Source organism: Hylobates moloch, unplaced genomic scaffold (genome assembly GCF_009828535.3).
Source record: "Hylobates moloch isolate HMO894 unplaced genomic scaffold, HMol_V3 SCAFFOLD_29, whole genome shotgun sequence".
Taxonomy (NCBI): domain Eukaryota; kingdom Metazoa; phylum Chordata; class Mammalia; order Primates; family Hylobatidae; genus Hylobates; species Hylobates moloch.
In genome coordinates, this window is record NW_026652304.1 from 970503 (window position 1) to 993189 (window position 22687).

General features: G+C 39.3%; 1 protein-coding gene across 1 annotated transcript in view; it reads left to right on the forward strand.

The window, feature by feature from the left end:
- The first annotated feature begins 307 nt into the window (after nt 1–307).
- The window catches only part of LOC116463206 (nesprin-1), a 532426-nt gene continuing 510046 nt past the window's right edge, over nt 308–22687 (forward strand). The window contains exons 1-2 of the mRNA XM_032146204.2: nt 308–532; nt 8277–8566. Of these exons, the coding sequence (XP_032002095.1) occupies nt 8500–8566 (67 nt within the window). The 5' untranslated portion in view covers nt 308–532; nt 8277–8499. The remainder of the gene's footprint in view (nt 533–8276; nt 8567–22687) is intronic.

Here is a 22687-nt window from a genome sequence, read left to right on the forward strand (position 1 = left end):
TCCGGGTCCCCGCCCCCAGCTCTTCCAGGCACCGGCGCATCCCGGAGCCGGGCGCGGGGCGCGGGGCACTGAGCCGGGGAGGGGGTGTGGCGGGCCAGGGCGGTGCAGGGACCCTGCCCAGAGGCTGAACCGGCCTGGGCGACCTTCCTTCCCGACAGGAGCAGTAGCTGCGGTGGGGAGGGTGAGGGGGGAGGCCTCACCCCTCAGCGTGCAGCCGGGAGGAGGAACCGGTCGCGGAGGGCGGGGAGCGCGGCTGAGCAGCCCGGCGCGGGAGTGAGTGTGGGCGAGCCAGCCAGGGTGAGCGCGGGCGCCGGGCCGCGGCCGCCGGCCGCAGCGGGCTGAGATTGTTGTCCTCTGTGACCAGGGCGGCTGGGCTCCCGCAGTCCTGAAGACTGCGCCCGATCCCGGCGACAGGGCGGGCGGACAGCCGCGCATCCCCGCGGTCCCGCCGAGCCGGGGCGCAGCGAGCCGGGAGGAGGCGTTCGCTGGCTTCGCCTTGCTTCTGGGAAACTGAACGAGGCCGAGTGAGAAGGTAAAAGGAAAGACAGAGACTGGGAGACAGGGAGAGACAGAGACAGGGAGAGGAGAGAGAGGTGCAAGACGAACACATTGCAGACAAATTGTCAGCAAGTTTGTGTCTGCACGCTGGGGCTCTGCGTGCTTGATGGGAGGGGGTGGTGGCAGTGATGTGTGTACGTGTGCGATACTCATAGATAAGGAGACTAGGAGGTTGGGGAGCCTCTTTGCATCTCGTACGTAGATGTCCCTATTAATATCCCCCTCTCTGAGTTGTCATTTCCGCTTGTGGCACATCCCCTGGGTTCCAATGGTGCAGAAGCAAAAGGCAGCCAGCCTCTTATTGTGATGGTCGGTACTGTTGCTACTATCAGATGGGAGAGGTAGGGCGTTGAACAGATTCTAGGAGCCTCCCTTCCTCCACCCCCTGACTATTTTAGGAAGGGCTGGGGGAGGGAAATGGCTTGAAGGCTGCGCGGAGGCCCGGGCGCGTCAGACTCCAGCGGCGCTGTCATGGTGCAGTTGCTTCCCGGCAGAGCCTGCACTAGAGGGCAAGATAACTTTCGTCTCCTCTTTAGAAAGATACGTTTCACATAGAGAGATCTTGCATTGCTGGCGGAGGAGTTCTGGGAAATGGTGGTGCACAGGCGGCCAGGTGCATCATCGCAACGGGCAGGCATCCGTGCAAAACGAAGCCGCCATCAGCCGCACAGGAAGGAAAGCCCCTTGGGAAGGGAGGCTGGGTGTGCTGACTGGGATCCCAGACTTTGGATGCTGGAAGTTCTGCCCCCTTCCGTAAATAGAGTCAGGTCCAGCCTAGAGGGAAATATCAGCAATGAAGCCTTAGCATCCTGGAATATTAATTTCTGAGCTTTTCGTTTTGGGGTGGAAAACTTGTATCCGAAATGTTCCTGTGAATGTTAAGAAAGTTAAAAATGAATTATTTTTCTCTTCTTTAATGCCCATCCATTTTTTGTCTTGATCTGAGAATGACTTTCCTAAAGACAACATTCGTATACAGAAGCCAGACCTATGCAAGAGAAAGTATAATAATTTTCAGTGAGGCAAAGGTCATTAATATGACCTACATCTTCATAAAATGCGAATTTAATCACGAGTCATGACTATTGTTCTTTGAGAGGCTTTTTATTCCCCATGGTGAAAAAAGATTTGTAGTATGGATAAAAAGTTCCTGACATCACCAGAACAGTGTGACAAAATACGTATCTATTTTTTCTTTTCTGTTCATTACTTTGTGGCAGATTTAGAACAAAATGTGAGAGATCTATACTAACTTAATATGTTTCATGTTGAAGATTAAGAAACAGCTTCAGACTGACCCAGATAATAATATTTGCTAGGCTTTGAAAATATTTGCGTAGCTCTTATTTTATAGTCTCACTTTCATCTTTCTGAACTAATGATTTGCACAAACTGGTTTTCTTCTGTCCTCATTGACCTCATTTAAGAACTCTTTTTTTACTTGAGTCCTTCCTGCCAGGGAGTGGGGATTGGAAAAAGCTAGTTCGTCATTTAAAAATGTTCAAGAATTGTTTGGTGCTGCACTGGGCCTACTTTCTGATAACTATGCTGCACACACAGCATCTTGGAAATGAAAGGAGGTGTGACTGTCACAGGATGTAGGAAGCCCATAACTGGGCAAGATTGGTGGCATTTTCACAACTCCAGCTCTAGCTACTGCAGCCACACCCTGTGGTCTGAATGTGACAGGCATGCACAGCCCAAACGCCTCTGCAGGGTCCTCTGTGTGTCTCCTCTTAAATATGTACTTCCTTGTGGTCTCATCTAAGGAGAACTAATGTGTGGCAAGGTGTGCAATATATACTCTAGCAAGGGATACAAAGAAGGTTGCAGATGTCTTTGGGCGTAAGTTATACTTTAGGCTTACAATAAACAAAATTTAATTATGACACTGAATATCTTTCATGCTGATCTGCTATACACTTTGTCTTTTGCTTACTTGTTCATGTTCTTCTAGGGAAAAGATCATTTCTTATTGTTACTCTGTATAATTCATACTAGTGAATAAGAAACAGCATTGTTCCCTGATAACCTGCACACATATATTAGTAATATACTTATATTAATTCAAAGATATCCCTGTTCTTCTCTACCTTTTAGCCATCTTAGTGTTCATTAATTAGTACCATTATTAATGGGTGAATAGAGAAAAAAATAATTAAATTTAAAATTAAACACTATGTGAACTCTCTTCAGCAAAAGACTTGAATAGAAGGGAAACTGAAATTTATTCATGACTAAAAATTTTGTTCAATAGTGGGTTTCAATATTCGTGCTATTCTTATACATGTTTAGACATTTAATTAAGTAATATCTGTACTTCCTGCTGTTGTCAATCTGTTTATGTATTTATGTTCTCAGTTCATTTTCTTTTTGGTTAGAAATGAGCCACGTTGTCTCTGGTCGTTGTGGGGTTTGCAATTTTCTGCAGTAGTTTCCTAATACCTAGAAATTGAGTTGCATTGCTTATATCTATTCTTGTGGCTCAGTAGTATTTCTTCAGTGCTTTTCTTAGTGTATTCCTTTTTAGTCACACAAACAAGAAACTGCTTTAAGAGCCAATGTCCATTCTGCCAAGAGACGGAAAAAATTGAGTTGTGCTATTTCACAACTGTGCTTTTTCACAGGGAGTGATGTTAAGAAGAGTATGTCTTTCAACTGGGAGCATCCCAAATAGCAGATAGTCCAAATTCCCTCTGTGTCCTGAACAAAAAAAAATGCAGCAGATGGTTATTGATTGGGTGGCTGTTTTGTTTGCTTCCATAGTAGCCTGGACTTTTCCATTACAATACTTGCCCTCCTTTGTTGTAACATTGTTTATATCATCTTCCTCTACTGGCACATAAGCTATAAGAGGGGCTTGTCTCTCTTGTTGACTGCTGTTTACTCAGTACCATGGTCCCTTACAAATAGCTACTCAATACATATTTATTGTGAAATAATAAATACAGGAATCTTACCTTTCTGGATGTATTTAGCTGCATTATAATCTTAGTTCCTTCCCCTGGAAAAATTTGGAGATGGTGCAAGGACTGTTTATTGGTATACAGCCCATCAATGTCCACCAAATTCTCCAATTCCATCCCAATGCCTAGCTTCACTCTTCATTCCCTCTCCTTCGTGCTCCCGCAGTATCCTGCACCTATTAAAAACTGTTTTAATAATCTTGGGAATAGTGAGTTCATTGATGTTCTGGATCTGCCTCTGGTGTTCTGGTTCTGTCATGTCCATAGCCAGAACAGTGCTAGGTAAACAGTCAGTTGGAGGATCTCATGACCTTGCACCGTCGTTGTTTTAGCTGTGCCTTGTGCTGCCATTGGTTTTGGAACTGAAGAGCACACTTGGGAATACCTCTGCATTTTAGGGCCATCTCTCATATTGCAGGTGGAGAAACTGGGACTAGGGGAAGGAAAATGGAAACTAGTATTTGCTGAAACTCTGCTACATGCCAATCAATCTGCTGGAAACATGACATCTTTGTCTTTTAAAAAAATTAATTTAAGCAGGATAAAATTAAACCTAATTTGACATAAGTATACCTCATTTTACAGATGAAGAAAGAAGGGCTCAGAAAAGCTCACTTTTCTTAAGCCTGCATGCGCAGTAAGAGATGGAATTAAGATTCAGCTCCAGGTCTTTCTTAGTCCAGTCTGTGCATTTCCTGGTACCACACTCTCCTCCAATAGGTAGTTGTTGAGGACCTTCATGCACAGAACCTGCTCAAAATCACCCAACTAGCTGGGATAAAGTTTAGCCTAGAACTGATATTTCCTAATTCCCAGTCTCCTTTTATTACCTTCTTTTAATTAACATTTTAAATTTCTTATCAAATCATGTAATAAGATAAAGTGTTAATAAAAAGCAAGAAAATCATGATTTCACAATATAGGAAATATGTGTACATGTGAATGATGAAAGCAAAATGTTTAATGTCTGAAATAGGAAGGATATTGCATCCACTTTTTTTGCATTGAAGAGGAAGAGGTTTTCTGGGGATTTTGTCATAGATGTAAACTGTTATGAACTTGGTTCAATGAAACAAAAAATATATATCAGAGGCCTGGGATGTGGTCAGGGATATACTTGGTGTCAATGAATGAGATTTTGCAATGTTATAGCCTCTACACCAGTGAAGTGTTCACAGTTTGTTTAGTGTGAGGTTAGACTAGCGGTAGTGAAGGAGAGAAGCCGAATTGTACCTATGATAGTGTGGATTGTTAGTGTTAGAGGCCTCAGTGGAAAATGATGGTGAATGTTGGTTGGCGTGTTTGGGAAAAGCTTCAAGTGGTATGTGGATCCTGGGTTAGGTATTTCGATTTGTTCAGCTGAAAGTGTTCTTCAGAGGGGTGATGTGAAGGGGCAATGAGGAAATTGCTCCTGAGTTGTTCCAAAGATATGAAGGGGAGAGTGTTTGGATGTAAAACCTGCAGAGTCCCTCTTCTGCTGAGCTCAATTAATGGCACCCCAAATCCTGAGAGTCACCTGAGATTCCTCAGATATACATTCTGGAAACCCCACCTCCTTCTACCTATACCCACCCCCACCCCTGGGTGACCAGTCATCAAATCTTACAAATTTTGCTCCCTAAAGCTGTGTTATATTTGATTCTCTGCTCACTCTGCTCCCTCTGTCTGATTTCCGTCTTTCGTCATCTTCCACCTGGATTCCTGAGATACCTTCCTAACTGATCTTTCTGGATCTTCCAGTTTTGTCCTTCTTAAATACACCCTTTAAAACCATAGCTAAAATGATCCCAATTATACCTTCTCACTTCCAGCTTAAAATCTCTCAGTGGCTTCCTGCTGCCTGCTAGAGAGCCAGAACCAAACTTCTGAGCATAGCACCCAGGGCCCTCCGCCATCCGGACACCACCTCACTCTCTGCCCTCTTTTCCACAATGTCACCTTGTAGAGTTTCTCGGTGTCTGACTGGTGATAGTTCCATGTGCCAGTCATGCTGTTTCTCATGCCCAGGCCTTTGCTCAAGCTCTTCCCCCTGCCCAGGATGTGTCTTTCATATGTTTCACCTGAGTGACTAACCCACTTACCAAGACTCAGCTCGGGTGTCTGCTCCTTGCCAAGAAGGACACCTTTCCAGAACTTCCACACTGGCTTAGCCACCATCCTCTGTATCCTCGCATCTTGGTATTTGCACTTAGCCCTGGTATTTTTATATTATCTTTTCTGTGTTTTATCTCCCACTGTGTCCTAAGCTCCTCAAAAATAGTCTCTGTGTCATATCCTCCTTAGCAATCCCAGCATTTGAGCTCTGGCACTCTGAATGTGTTAGTTATGCTGTGAAAGTAAAACTGGATGAATGCTGGGCACATGCAGGGAAATTCTGAGTTTAATGTAATGTGAGAGAGAGAGAGAGGGCGTGCACAGTATTTCAGATTAATCTACCAAGCGATGTGAATGTGAATTAGAAGAGGATAGAGGCAGAGTGATTTCTGTTGCAATGATTTACTGAAATCCCTTTTAATTCCATAGTTCTTGATTGAAGGCGGGGACTGTGTGTTAATCATCTGTGGGCTCCAGTGCTGAGCCCAGCTTGGAGTGGGGTATCTGAAATGAAGTGAATGTCTTTAATATACATGTAGATAAATGATATAGATAATAGGTAGATTGGTCGATTGATTGATTTCAGAAAGTTATATTTTTGCATTTGAAAACCTAACTTCCTGATAGCTTAGGGGATCCATTTATAAGGTCCTTCGGGCACTTTTCACTATCTATTCTTCTCCCAAATTAAGATAGCTTTTGTATGTGGGCAGGTGGAATATTTTTCCCCAGGAGATACAGGCTGCTAATGGGCACACAATTCCAGCAGGGCTATAGGTATGTATATGACAGCCCAGCCACAAGTAATTATTTCTTCATGAAGAATCCCTTGGAGAGTCACCCACTGAGAAGTACCTCTCTAGCCTATAAGACACCAAGTATTGAGTCCTACTTCTAGTAAATACTCCTTTCAAGTAGCCAAGAGAAGTTTGCTTCTGTCTTCCTACCAATGACTGCTGTTCACTGCATCGCTGCCCTGTGTCTTGCTAAGTTAGTAATGCTTTCTTGCTCCAGTACATCCTTCTGACGCATTGCACATGGGGCAGCAGCAGTGTGCAAAGGTTTGCATCCTTTTTTTTTTTTTTTTAGGTAATAGGCTAAAAAGCATGTTACTAGCTTTGCATTCATACATTCTGACCAGATACCAATATATAATAGTATTAGTAATGCCATTTTAAAATAAATTGTAATTCATAATTGCACTCTATTACTTAACCAATCCTTCATGAGCAATGTTCTTTTATGGACTAGAATCCAAGTTATAATAGAATTTTTACAGCACTCACAGACTCCTCTCATTTTCTTTTTTCCTTCAGGAAGGTGTACCATCTCACATGTATGAGCTTTCTTTAGGAGTTTTGCTTTTGCCATTCTCCCCTTCTTCCTCTCTTCCCCCATTTCTTTTTTTAACCTTCATCATCATAACCTAGAAATGCAATGGGAACTGTAATCAAGTGTCACCCTCCTGTGGGCCTCTTCGGAGGCTGTTTCTTTCTCTTGGTGCATTATTCAACCCCCTCTTCTTTCTGTCTAATTATTTCGTTTATGGCACTACCTCCTCTTCAGCTAACCCTAGGGTTAGGAAATTCTTATTTAAAGTACATTTTGCAATATCAAGATTTCAACAACTACTCTCCTACTTCTTCCCAAAGCCCACCACACCCCCCCCACAACCCCCCACCCCCCGCCACCATCAATGAAACTTAACCAGCCAGGCGCAGTGGTTCACACCTGTAATCCCAACAGTTTGGGAGGCCAAGGCGGGCAGATCGCTTGAAGTCAGGAATTTGAGATGAGTCTGGCTAACATGGCGAAAACCCGTCTCTACTAAAAAACACAAAAATTAGCCAGGTGTGGTGGTATATGCCTGTAATCCCAGCTACTTAGGAGGCCGAAGCATGAGAATTGCTTGAACCTGGGAAGTGGAGGTTGCTGAGATCATGCCACTGTACCCCAGCCTGGATGACAGAGTGAGACTGTCCCAAAACAAACACAAAAACAAAAACATAACCAATGCAGAGAATTTAGAAGGAAAATGTCCACTCTGCTTAGCCCACCCCATCCTAGCCTTACAACTTTTGAGTCTTTATATATAGGGAGGAAAAAGCTAAATCATACCCATTTGGCTTCTAAAGTTGGAGTACTTGAAACTCAAATTTTTAGAATGAAATGGTTTTTACATTTATACTGCTTTAATTCATCAAATTGGTATGAGAAACAAGGATTTGGTCCCATTCCTGGAAAGAGTACAACACAACAGAGCAAAACGTGTGCAAAGCAGGCTAAATTAGCAGACAAGAGAACCCGTGCATACTGAAAACTAGAATTGAGTGTTTTTAGAATAAAGGAAACCACTTGCATAGATCAATGGAAAAAGTTTACAGTTTAGAAAGAAAACATGGAATGAATGTGAACATTTCTTCTTTTAGCAACCCAATTTATTTTATATGTCTCATTTATATATTTATTTTATTAAATATCATGGGAATTCCTAACATTTGCATAGTACTTTGTAGTTTATAAGTGCTTTTCAGTAAGTTGTTTCACTTGATAACGGACCAGGCATTCAAATTAAATAGAAATATTTTTCCTTTTAGCACTGTGGTGACCTTCGTAGATTTTTTTTTTATGTTGTACCTTTTCTTTTTTGTTTTTCAGGTTCTTGAGTTCACGTAAGAGGACAGTCTTAAAACGGAAGAAGAAAAAGAAGCAGTTCAGTCTTTGGGAGAGCTGCCTCCTTGTTGAGTGCTGCAAAGGCCTGGAATTCATTTATGACAGAATAGGTCTAGAAAAGTCCAAGCATGTTTTCTAGAGTAGTGTAGCCCTGTGCTGCCTCCAGTGAAGAGTCTCTTGGTGTTGGCTTCGTGCTTCCGGAGGGACCATGGCAACCTCCAGAGGGGCCTCCCGGTGTTCTCGGGATATCGCCAATGTGATGCAGAGGCTACAAGGTAAGGGGAAGAAATTTCAGGGTTTAAAAAAATTCAAATACCATCTTAACCCACAATCAGTTAAATTTGTTTGGGGTTTTAACTCAATTTCATGGAACTATAGCCAAGAATGGGATGGCATCTTTTATTCTAGTGTTTTCAAACAGGGCCATGCTGTCTTCAGATGCTGTCTTCATTACACAGAAGGAAAAGATAAAAATACAGCTTTTTTTTTTTTTTGTAATTTTGTGTCTACATTAGCATGTTTTACATGGTTATTCATTGTCCAGTTGGGAATTAAGAGTTATCGCCAAATGTGCTGCTGCTGTCGTTCAATAATACCAGTGACAATAGATCCTCAGTTGTTTTGATAGATTATGGACAAGTTGTGGACATATAACTATATGCTATTGTCAAATAGGTGAACCAGTGGCATTTCCCAACTAGAAGACCCTTAGATATTTAGAATTTTTTTAAGAAAAATGAGGCAAAAGAGGCCGAAAGAGATGAAACGATGTGGTGAGATCAATGGCTCATGGCAGGGTACAGACTAGTCCTGCATCCCTCAGTGATGCTCTTCTCCAACAACAAACAACAGTGGTTCTCTTCTCTGCTTTCAATTTTTTTAAGATGGAATCTTGCTCTGTCTTCCAGGCTGGAGTGCAGTGGCGCTATCTTGGCTCACTCCAACCTCCACCTCCCCGTTCAAGCTTTTCTCCTGCCTCGGCCTCACGAGTAGCTGGGATTACAGGCATGCGCCACCATGCCCGGCTAATTTTTGTTTTCTTAGTAGAGATGGGGTTTCACCATGTTGGCCAGGATGGCCTCAAACTCCTGACCTCAGGTGATCTGCCTGCCTCGGCCTCCCAAAATCCTGGGATTACGGGCATGAGCCACTGTGCCCGACTGCTCTTCTCTGCTTTCTAGAAGAGAACTAACAGGGAAATACTAAGAAACCCATAGGTGAACAGATTCTAATTGTCAATTTTCTTTACATTTATGTTTCAATATTCCTTGAAACAAATATAATTATCACCTGTAGTTATCCAAAAATATTGCTTGTCATAATCCCAATGATACATTCATTGCTTCATTGTCAGAATCCTAATGATATATTCAATGTCATAAGCCCAGCCTTCAAATGCATGGTTTTAAGGTATAAAAACACCCCAATTCAGAAGAGTTTTGTGCTAGTCTTTGCTAAGAGAGCTTAAAAATAATGTTATAGTCTTGACTTTTAGGTTTTCTAGTATCTCCAACAAATGATCATTTGGTTTCGCACAGTATCGGTGATATTAATTTGTCACAGACCCACTTTCATTGCTTACAATGTATTTGCTGTGCATAGCAGTAATTTCCAGTTAAGCATTCTTGACCTTCAAATATATACCAAGCTCTTAAATCTGGATATTCATGACCCAGAACGTACTCACAGCTATAGAAAATCAGGATATTGGTGGAACTAGGATTTTCTCCATGTCTGTCCAGAGATCACCAACTCGATTGAGAGCTTCTGTGTTCAAGTGACCCCCCCCCCCACTCATGTTTATCTGCCTGGACTGGTTTGTGATGCTTCAGTGTGAGTGGTACGTTTCCTATTTCTTGTTGACCAATCCCACATGTCATGCCGGAAAGAGCCTTGTTAGATAAAAGATGCTTGCTGAATATACAGATGAGTCTAGACCTTTTCCATGGGCTGAAAATTTCTCTGCTTGGGTCTGCCCAGCACCAAGGATCTCAGATTTAAGTTGTACATCTTCACCTGGGTAGACGTAATGCTGAATTTGAGTTCCATTCCACTGTCTATGTTTGTCTTGGCTGTTTGTCTGAGGGTAAATTACTGAACCATTTTGTGCCTCAATGACATCATCTATGAAATGATGGAAGGGAAGCCTGTGAGTCCCTTACAAAAGTGTGGGGAAGATAATAAGGTAACAAAGCAGATTTTCCTTTGAGTATATTAGATGTGAATATTCTCTGGATGACATATGTGTTGACCATAAGTGAAAGTTGCAAACAGCAAATTTGAATAAACTCAATCAGAATCAGACTGTGTTCCTACAAACACTCTACTCTTCATTCTGATATTAGTTTAAGTGGAAGTCCTTTTATTAAGATAATTGGGTTGGGGTGAGAGGAAAGTGAAGAATATGGATGATTTAATGTTGTATTTTATTATGTTTTATAGTAGATTTAGTTTTGCTTGAAAAATCTGTGGCATGGAGGAAAGAGCTGGAGCCTCCCACCCTATCACACACTAGGCCTGTGATGGTGGATGCCCTATTTAACATCTACGTGTCTAGGTGCCCCATTTGCAAAATGTGGATTGCTCCCATCTGCTTAGCCCCTCTCAGAAATGTTGTGAAGCTCAATGAGATAATTTACTAAAGGAGCTTTAAAAATTATAAATGCTGTGATATGGTGAGCCATTCAAATAGTCATGGAAGAAAACTGGATGAGAAGGCACGGCCTGATAATTTTTTGCAATTTTTTTCCTGCAAATTTTTCTAACTATCCAGATTTTTGGAGTAATGTTAATAGTTTCATACACTCTGCGCTGTATAAAACTAGTAATTTTATTACGTAATAAAGTAACCATACTTATTGCATTAATTAGCTTTTCTTTCTATAAAAGAGAGAGTTATAAGGTAGCATAAGGGTACCTGACAAAGAAGAGTAAGCCTTAAAATTCAGAAGACAAAACTCCTGAGCACTAGATACTTATCACTAGCCTTTGGTATCAATTACTTCATGTCTATAGGTTATATTGGCTACAAAATGTAAAGTCTGTACTGCTACAAAATGTAAAACATCTAGCCTGCATCAAAGGAAACTGGGTGAAATGTCAGGAAGTGAAAGTGATATGGCAAGTGTGTCTTAACAAATTGATCAGCTGGATTAATTCTGCTGATTCAGTTGGTGACGTGCAGGTCTCTTGCTCTCAGTTGTCACTGTGCATATTTACTAATGCTTTAAGTCCAAAGAGGGCCCAATCTCCACAGAAGGAGATCTGTCCTCTGTCAAGAGTATTTAGTAACCCTGCTTACCTGCTGGAACCTCCAAACAGGTGCCCAAGATCCTAATAAATGGAGGGCTGGTGTTATTGCCCAGATAATTAAGACAAATTTGAGGAAAAGTAAATTTCCATTAACGTAAACAGAACCAGAGTTGCTAATTTTCAAAGTTCAAATTCATAAGAACATTCTCCTAGAATCCTTTTTCTTTGTCTAGATATGTATAATGAGTAATTAATGTGTTTGGGGTTTTTTTTCCCCATTTTTGGGTTTCATTGTCATTTCAGACCTGTGCATAACTAATAAAGAGCATGCAGCTTTGAATAATGGCAACTTGGCATTACTCCCTTGCTTATTTAGCTTACACCCATAATTGCTGACTATTTTTCCTGCTTTTTTTATTTCGAGGGCTAGGAAATTAAAGCACACACAGAGATTGCTATATAATTTAGCTGCAACAGTAGCCGTTCAATATTTCACCTTTGCCAATATTTGTGCTTGTTTGAGCATAATGTTTTAGGCTGGGATACTGAATTATGGATGAGCAGTCAGACTGCAATGCAGAGTTTCGTTTGCTTTTAAGAATAATGAATGTTTCTGAAACTTTAATCAATTTAAATATAACCTTAAAAGCAAATACAGGACAATAGTATAATAAAGGAGTATTAAAACTTTAAATGCACATAATTAGTACATACATTTTCTGCTATTCAAGACTAACTAAAGGGGATCCATTTAACAGGTGGCTTATGGAGTCACTTAGTTTAGTCACAACTAAGAAAATAAATGGCTGAACTCTTCAGATTATAAACTTTTAGATAGTGACAACATTTTAAGGCTTTTTTGTAATTTTTCATAGTTACTTAAAAAGAACTTGTTGACTGACTTTTATTAACTACATTTTAAATGTGAACATACTATATTAAACTTTATGTTTCTAAAATGAACATATCAGTGTTGGTTATTGTAGGATGGGGTGACATCAATGCAATCTTATAGAACAAGTGGTAAATGCCAGAAAACATTAAAATGTGCATGCTTAGGTGTTGTATATACAAAAAAATTAATAGGAGAGTAGGATTATTCACTGCAAGGACAAATTTTGATTTTTAAACCTTGTGAATAGATTCGAAGAGAAACAAACAAACAAAAAAGGATAAGCATTTCCCCTTGGAGATATAGCTAAGAAATTTGCTAATTGTTCAGTATAAAGTAATCACAATCTCCTCTTGAAATTTTTTTGAGTAATAAAAACCTTAAACCTTTTTTGTTTTAAGTATAAGATTTCCTATAAGTTCATTACACACAAAAAAAACTTCAGACTAACAGAAGTGTACTGAAAAGTCGAATGAAATAATAATAAATAATTGATGAAAATGTAACTTTCTTTTAATTTAGCATCATTGGCTATGATCATAGCTTGGGAAAGAAAAAGCTTGGCATCCTGTGAAGATTGAAATGTTTTTATTATGCCTTGATTAATTTTTATACTAATGATTGTTGGCCGCATGTATATCTTCTTCTTTTGCAAAGTGTCTGTTCATGTTTTTTGCCCACTTTTTAATGGCGTTGTGACTTTTTCTTGTAAATTTAAGTTCCTTATAGATGCTGGATATTAGACCTTTGTCATTGCATAGTTTGCAAAAATTTTCTCCCATTCTGTAGGTTGTCTGTTCACTGTGATGAGTTTCTTTTGCTGTGTAGAAGCTCTTTAGTTTAATTATATCCCATTTGTCAATTTTTGCTTTTGTTGCAGTTGCTTTTGGTGTCTTTGTCATGTAATCTTTGTCTGTGCCTGTGTCCTGAATGGTATTGCCCAGGTTGTCTTTTGGGGTTTTTATAGTTTTGTGTTTTACATTTCAGTCTTTAATACATCTTGAGTTAATTTTTGTATATGGTGTAAGGAAGAGGTCCGGTTTCAGTCTTCTGCATGTGGCTAGCCAGTTATTCCAGCACTGTTTATTGAATAGTGAAGCCTTTCCCCATTGCTTGTTTTTGTCAGGTTTGTCAAAGATCAGATGTTTGTTGCTATGTGGTCTTATTTCTGGGTTCTCTGTTCTGTTCCATTGATTTATGTGTCTGTTTTTGTACCAGTACTATGCTGTTTTGGTTACTGTAGCCCTGTAGTATAGTTTGAAGTCAGGTAGCGTGATGCCTCCAGCTTTGTTCTTTTTGCTTAGGACGCCTTGGCTTTCTTATGAAAAAAAGCTCAACATCACTGATGATTAGAGACATGCCAATCAAAGCCAAAACCATCTCACAACAGTCAGAACGGCTCTTACTAGAAAGTAAAAAAAGTAACTGATACTGGCGAGCTTGTGGAGACAAAGGAAGGCTTACATGCTGTTGGTGGGAGTGTAAATTAGTTCAACCTTTGTGGAAGACAGTGCGGTGATTCCCCAAAGACCTAAAGACAAAAATACTATTCAACCCAGCAATCACATTACTGCGTATATACCCAAAGGAATATAAATCATTCTATTATAAAGAAACATGCACTCATATGTTCATTGCAGCACTACTCACAATAGTAAAGACACTGCATCAATCTAAATGCCCATCAATGGTAGACTGCACAAAAAAAATGTGGTACATATATGCCATGGAATATTATGCAGCCATAAAAAGAAAAAGATCATGTTTTTTGCAGGGACATGGATGGAGCTAGAGGTCATTATCCTTAGCAAACTGATACAGGAACAGAAAACCAAATACTGTATGTTCTCACTTATAAGTGGGAGCTACATGATGAGAACACATGGACACATAGAGGGGAACAACAGACACTGTGGCCCATTGGAGGGTGGAGGCTAGGAGGAGGGAGAGGATCAGAAAAATAACTAATAAGTACTATGCTTGATATCTGGATGATGAAATAATCTGTGCAACAAACCTCCATGACACAAATTTAGCTATGTAACATACCTGCACATGTACCCCTAAACTTAAAAGTTAAAAAACTTTATACTTTATTACTTTAACTTAATGACTCTTCTTGTTAAAACACAAAACAGTGTCAAAAACTCATTGATTATATTTAGGCTGAAATCCCTTTGGGTTTAATCTCTCTTTTCCCACATAAATGTTGTGTAAAATTATCTCAAATTTAAGTGTGATACAAAACAGTGATCATTTCTTTATATTTTGGAACATCGTAGTTAAATACATTTTTGATAAATAAATGAATAAATCATTATGCCTAACTTAATGAATTGAAGATAAAATTGATCAAGGCAATTAACCAATTACACCAATTACATTGGGTCCTACTTTACCTGCCCTCTTTTTGAAGAATGTATATCTGAATTTTGGTTTTAATCAAGAGTGGTTTTTTACTATAAAATCAGTTTAAAGATACACATCTTGCCTGAATGAGTGATGTGTTTGTTGTTTTTGTAGATACAATGTTTTAAGCACATTTTCCTTTTAAATGGTATATTACTTGTTCACATTACTTTTATTAATAAATTTATGAAAGTTTATTTACATTTGTGTAGTGCTTGGTCCTCTAAGCCTCTCTGTCTGCAAACCTATTTCATCCATTGCGCTTCATGGAGAAAGTGCTTCAGGCCTTCAGGGTCTTCAGTGACCTATAAAATATTGGCTCTCAAATAGAAAAAGAAAACTGTTAAATAAAAAAAAAAAAAAAAAGCAAAGGTTTACAAATACTAAATTATGGCAAACAGTCAAATGTAAATCAAATCAATTCACAAATTATATATGTGTCAATATATTTTATATGGCATGTAAGTACACTTTATTGCACCTTTGATATAGTGTGTGGCAGGCCTCTGAAAGTAAGAGTGTCTAAGGTCTACAAATAAAACATAAAGGATCCCTCTATATCATATTACCTCCACATGAATTTTTTTAAACATATTACCTTAATTTTGTTACTCTTATGATGTAACATTAAACACACATAACAGAATTACTTTTTTTTTTTTTTTTTTTTTTGAGACGGAGTCTCGCTCTGTCACCCAGGCTGGAGTGCAGTGGTGCAGTCTCAGCTCACTGCAAGCTCCGCCTCCCAGGTTCACGCCATTCTCCCGCCTCAGCCTCTCCAAGTAGCTGGGACTACAGGCGCCCGCCACCACGCCCGGCTAATTTTTTGTATTTTTAGTAGAGACGGGGTTTCACTGTGGTCTCGATCTCCTGACCTCGTGATCCGCCCGCCTCGGCCTCCGAAAGTGCTGGGATTACAAGCGTGAGCCACCGCGCCCGGCCAACAAAATTACTTCTTTGATCTCCCTATTAAAGTCCCAACTTCTTTGGCTGGGATTCCATATTCTAAGTCCATTTTAACTGTAACAGCTCTTTTTCCTCTAGCTCCCCTATATATCCACCTGTGTCAGCCAAATGTCACTACTTTCCATGCTCAGATGTCCTGACTCTTTCATCTCCTTCTGGGTCACCTTCTGGAATGAGCTCAAGTCACTGTTCCTAACACCTGACTTATCTTCAAGGCCTAATTTCAATGCAACCTCCTCAGCAAAGGCTCTATTGCCAATACAATCAGAAATTTCCTCTCCTTCCTCTAAACCCCTCTAGCTCTTTGTAGCACAATATGACAATTATCTTGTGTTGCTTTGTATTCGGTTGCATGTACGTGTCTAACCTATTCACCCAGAATATAAAAACCTTGAGGACAGGAGTTGGGTCAAACTCACATCAGTGCCCTACACATTGTCTAGCATAGTGCATTTCATAATATGGACACTTCATAAGTATTTGTTAAGTGCATATAAGTAGTTAATATTATATTGATTTTCAATGGGGGAAGCTGGGAGGCCAGAATAGAGGTTATTTTTGACAAGTCAAGAGACAGATGATGGGTTGAATGGTGGTTGAGGAGAGAGGTGGTATCATTCTAGATATATTTTGAAGGTAAGACTAAAACAATGTGTTGATGAATTAGGTTTGGGGTATAAGAGAAAAAATTAAAGTTGGTCCTCTCATTTTTAGTTTTGAAATAAAGAAAAACCATTATGGGGAACAGCATTGAGGAGGAAAACTGAGAGCTTATTTTGGACATGTTACATTTTAGATGCCTGGTAGACTTCCAGGAAAGGAGTTGAGTATATGTATGTAACTGTAGAGATCAATGGAGGAGACACAGCAGGAGAAAACATTTGGACGTTGTCAGCACAGAGATAGTGTTTAAAGCTGTGAGATTGGTTGGCACTACCCAGGGAGCCAGGACAGATAAGAAGAAAAGAGGTTTGTGAAATGGGGCAGTCAACATTGAGAGAAGTGGGGAATGAAGAGAGTCCCACATATGAGACTAAGAAGCTGCAGCCTGTGTGGTAGGAAGAAAAAAGGACAAAAGGAAGGTCTGAAAGCCAAAGAAAGAATGAGTTCAAGGAGGGAGTGATCGACTGTGTTAATGTTGTTAATTTTCTTTACATGTACATGTTTCTACATGTTCATAATATATAAAAAGATTATGTGTATTTTATATATAAATATCAGGTCTGCCCAGGTGCGCGTGTACCTGCCCATCACTTAAAATCATTTCTGGAAAAATAAAAAAATGGCTTTGTGCATTGCCCATAAGGAGGTTCAAGATGTTCAGAAATTCACTGGTTAAGAACAATTCTTTAAGAACTCATTAAATATGATTCTATACCTTATGTAAAGCCCATTTAGAAATAAGTCGTAAGAGTAAGACGTCTCTTCTTTCAGGCCCTCTCTCAATCAGCCTCCCACTCTTGTGGAGTTGGGGACCGTGCTATGAGCTGACGATGACCCTTGTGAAATTCTCCTGTCGGTACCATCTTGGACACTTGTGACTGCCCCGCCTGTCAGTGCCTTCTTTCCTTGGGCACCCCTCCCCTTAGACGTCTCCACTTGCACCTCCTGACATTATTTCTCTAGATCTTTGCTATGTAACTAAACTAGTATTATTCCTGCTTGTGTTTTGGGGAAGATCTTTATGGAGTCAGAAATGTCTATTTTCCTTGCTTTGGTCATTGTTTAATTAGCTCTGCCAGGGCTCAGATTCATGAAAAGAAAAGAGAAAGTATGGCACTACAGGTGACTGGATTGTCTGCAACATTGTAAACTCTGGGATTTCCTCTCCATCAAAACCTGGATGGAACCCTCCCCAAAAGTAAGGCAATTGAATTGGGGAAATTGCATCTGCATCTGGAAAAACTCTATTAGCCACTGTGCTGGTGGCTATGTGACCCTGTCTGTGTTGGATCAGAGCTGAGGCCTTGGGTTGGCCTCTGTAAGAGGAGTGAAGACCACCCCAGTGCCCATGAAGTTTAGAGTTCCATGAATGTATAATTTAAGGTAATATGTACTTATAAAGGGGGGAACCAGACTTTCAGTTTCATATGACAAATCCCTCATATATCTTAAGAAACTTAGAAAAACAATTCACATCCCAGGTTATTATTATTCTCTTTTATATTCTTTCAGATTGGGGCTAATGAGGATATTACACTTTGTGTGTGTGTGTGTGTGTGTGTGTGTGTGTGGGTGTGTGTGTGTGTGTGTGTGTGTCTGTGTTCGATTCTCACACCTAAATACCTAGTTTCTGATCTTTGTATGACAGTCTGTAGTTTAAGCAATTGTTAATCATAAGTATTCAGTGTTAATCATAAGTATTCAGTTAATCATAAGTAGTAATTTATTTTAAATAGTTGAGAATTTACTGTATAAGAATATATGCAGCCTTCCCATAATGCTGAGGATAGACAATGATAATTTTCTATTTGTTTCTTCTCAAATAAATACATGGAAACATCTCAAAGAAGTTGGTGACTGCCCTAGACAGATTCAGTTTCAAATTATCCATGTACAATTTTGAATTATTTTCATGTCATGAAGTTTGTTAAGTATTCAACAAATGGTTTCTGTGGTAACTTATGTTCTTTTTTGTTTTTTATTGTTCACAACGACCTCTTGGATTAAAAACAAACAATTCCTTCCTCTGCTGATATTAATCTTTCATATTTAGTAAACAGTGGTCTCCACCCACATTAAAAAAGTTGTTTACCTAGAATTATGCAATTGCCTTCCATTCATTTGCTTCCTTTCTCCTCACATGTGTCACTGGCACTTTGAGTTCCTTTCATCTGCCTATTCTTTATTCTACTGTTGACTTGTTTACTGGCTTGGGAAGAATTTTGAGATTCTCAGGACCTATCTTGGTGTTCTTTGTTGTTGTCATTGTTGTTATTTGTTGATGTTGTATTTGTTATATGTTGTTGTTGTTATAAGTTACGAGCCACTGTGTTCATCTTGCCAAGAATTACACTGATTCCGTATTCATGGCCTGCCCTTTCAGCTCCTTTACTTTTCTGGGGCTTCTCACAGATTATTTTCATTTTATCCAATTTTGGCTGATATGAGCATTCCTTGTTTTACTATTCAACAGAAAAAAGTGGAATTCTTACAATACATCCAGAAACCTAGGAATTCAACTAGACCACGTCCCAATAGTGTAATAAGACAGATCTTTCAAAACACAACTCCAGTTACATCCATTTTCTTCTTCCCTGTTTAGAAGCTTGCAAGGACTCACTGTAACCTTCCAGATAAACTCATTATGGTTGGAAGGGTGTTCATTGCCTGACTTTGATTAACCTTCCTTTCTTCATTTCTACTCAGCCTCTATAAACTATGGTGTTGCAATCCCCCGAACAATTTCTAGATTCCTTCAAGCCAATCTCAAGCTCATCTCCCTGCCTTACATGTTCTTTTTACTTTTTGCCTTTCTCAAGCTTCAAGACTCAGCTCAAATCATGCCTCCTCTGTGAAGCCTTTCCTAATACCACCAGCCAGAGTGAGAGGATTCCTCGTTTGTACCCTACTTTGAATATGTTTCTATTAAGGTGTTGATTGCATTAGTCTGTAAGGGTTTATGTAAGTAGCTCTGTGCCCCATTAGCATATTAGAACCTTGAAAGTAGGCATCTTGTCTTATTCAACTTTGGATATCTAGTACTAAGCACAAGTAGGTACTCATATGTTTTTCAGCTGACATTTAGTAGGTACTTAGTTTATTCAATCATATATTCATGCATTTCACAAATATTTGTTGGGCATCTACTGTGCTCAAGTCTTCTGAAAACAAATGTAAACGTAACTTACAGACTTTGTTTCCTCATGGAGCTGTGGTCTATGAGAGTGACATAATAATTGGAGAAATTTAAAAAACTGAGTGGTAGATACTATGGGTAAGTATTTATTTAATGAATAGTTGAAAAAATAAAACTTCCACAAAAACAAGCACATATAATTAAAGAAATTAACCAGGGTAGCACACTACTGGATGGTCTAAATTATTTTCATGTCATCTTTTACTCTGCAAAAACACCTTCCCTTTAAAAAGCACAAGTCCCTATAGGCTGGTGTGGTTGTTTACATGGGAAGGAACCTATAGTTCATAATTTGCTGTTCTTATTTTGCAGATGAAATAACAGAGTTCTAGAGTGGTTAAGTTGAAAACCGAGTTCCTAAGTAGATATTTGAGGGACTTCAGTCTCTGAGAGAATTGAGGGGTAACTCAGTATTCATATATTCATGCATATTCTTTCAAGATTGTTCTTTTGCATAGCTGTTAATGACCACATGATCATTATGGATAGGTGGCAAGGCTGGCTACCTTATTTTCAGGACCCAGCACAAAATAAACAGTTATTAAGAGTAATTAATACACAACAGGGCATAAAACTGTGTGCAGGGCCCATTAGAGTGCAGGACCCTGTGCAACCACTCAGGTCACACACCATGAAGCTAATCCTGGGAGGAGGTCAGAATTTGGAGGGCTTGGGACCTTGAAGACTTTAGGGTCATTGCAGAAGAGGAATTAAGAGGTGGAAAAGTATGAAGAAGAATGGAAGTAAAACATCAAAGAGAGCCATTAGCTGTTTCAGATTGTGTCTGGAATCAATCTTATAAAAGGGAGACTCTCACATCCTCATTTCAATGCTCCCTTGACCAGAATCAACACTAGCTTTGTTGTTGTTGTTGTTTTGTTTTGTTTTGTTTTGAGACAGAGTCTCACTCTGTCATCCAGGCTGGAGTGCAGTGGTGTGATCACAGCTCACTGCAGCCTCAACCTCCTGGGCCCAAGCAATCCTCTCACCTCAGCCTCCTAAGTAGCTGGGATGAGAGGCATATGCCACCATGCCTCACTAATTTTTAAAAAATTTTTTGTAGAGACGAGGTCTTACTATGTTGTGTAGGGTGGTCTTGAACTCCTGACATCAAGCGATGCTCCCACCTGACCTCCCAAAGTGTTGGGATTACAGGCGTGAGTGACTGTGCCCGGCCCAACACTAGCTCCTGAGCACTGTCAGGCAGCCTCTCTACAGCTTACTTATACAGAGGACCTGGGAGCCCACCCATCACTTACAACTTTATCTTTCTGGGTTCAATATAACTTATTATAAAGATGATTTCATGGTTATTTAATGAAGTGAAGCTTGCCTATACATTTCTTTACAAGGAAAGATCATTTTGAATATTAATTATTTCAATATCAAGTTTCCCACGAAAAACATTTAGGTCACACTGAATAATTGCGATGAGAAACTAGTAATTACTTTGCTTATTTCTGGATCTGTTCATGCTAATTATATGTCTAATTTCTCTGTTCCAACAATTAGTAGGAAATATGATACATGGCATATAAAAACACTGGTGAAAATTTCTGTCTCTGGACTTTGTCTTATTCAGTGAAGATGTAAAAAATTCCTAAAGAGTGCTTTGCTCTTGTGTGTGTAAAAGTCAAAAGGTGTGAAAACACTTTGTTGAGAAAGAATTGCCAAACTCTTGAGTAAGGGTCAGATATTCTGAGATCATTTTGTGTTCTAATGGTGTGACACTTCTTTGAGTATATAATTATGGTAGGTAAACACCTATGCATAATTAATAAATTTAATAACAAATTAATATAAAAGGTGTTTTAATCAGACTGGAAATGCATGTGTACAGATAATACTCTAACAACTTTTGATTTTATGTTTTTGTTTCTTATGAAATATGTCTCAACTGTGTGATAAAATGGCCCCTTTTCAAAATAATAACTCTTACCACCATAATAATAATGAAAGAAGGAATGTTATTTCTCATATATTTGAAAGTTTTGTATATTTTCTTCCCATGTTACTTTGTGCTTTTAAAAAAATAGTTTCAAGACAACATTGAGTCTTGGGTCATCTTTATGCATTTAATATGATGATAACAATAGTTGTATAAAACTCCATTAAATATTTATAAATATTTGGAAGACGGCTGATAATATTAAACATCCTACTTTGGCAATTTAACATTACCTATACAATGATCTACATTTTTTAAAAAGCAAACTTCACTAGCAGGAATAGATATGCATTTTAAAATAGTTTCCTAAGTGACAGTTAATGGTTGAAATGTTGTGATCTTGAAAGAGTTATAAAATTTCATAATTTTTGATGGAAAAAATCTTTCTTTTTTATTATACTTTAATAAAGGGTACATGTGCACAGCATGCTGGTTTGATATGTGGGTATACATGTGCCATGTTGGTTTGCTGCACCCATCAACTTGTCATTTACATTAGGTATTTCTCCTAATGCTATCCCTCCCCCAGCACCCCTGACAGGCCCCAGTATGTGATGTTCCCCCCTGCCCCCCGTCTCCAAGTGTTCTCATTGTTCAATTCCCACGTATGAGTGAGAAACATGTGGTATTTGGTTTTCTGTCTTTGTGATAGTTTGCTGAGAATGATGGTTTCCAGCTTCATCCATGCCCCTACAAAGGACATAAACTCATCTTTTTTTATGACTGCATAGTATTCCATGGTGTATATGTGCCACATTTTCTTAATTCAGTTTATCATTGATGGACATCTGGGTTTGTTCCAAGTCTTTGCTACTGTGAATAGTGCCGCAATAAACATACGTGCACATGTGTCCTTATAGTAGCATGATTTATAATCCTTTGGGTATATACCCAGTAATGGGATTGCTGGGTCAAATGGTATTTCTAGTTCTAGATCCTTGAGGAATTGCTACATTGTCTTCCACAATGGTTGAATTAATTTACACTCCCACCAACAGTGTAAAAGCATTCCTATTTCTCCATATCCTCTCCAGCATCTGTTGTTTTCTGACTTTTTAATAATCGCCATT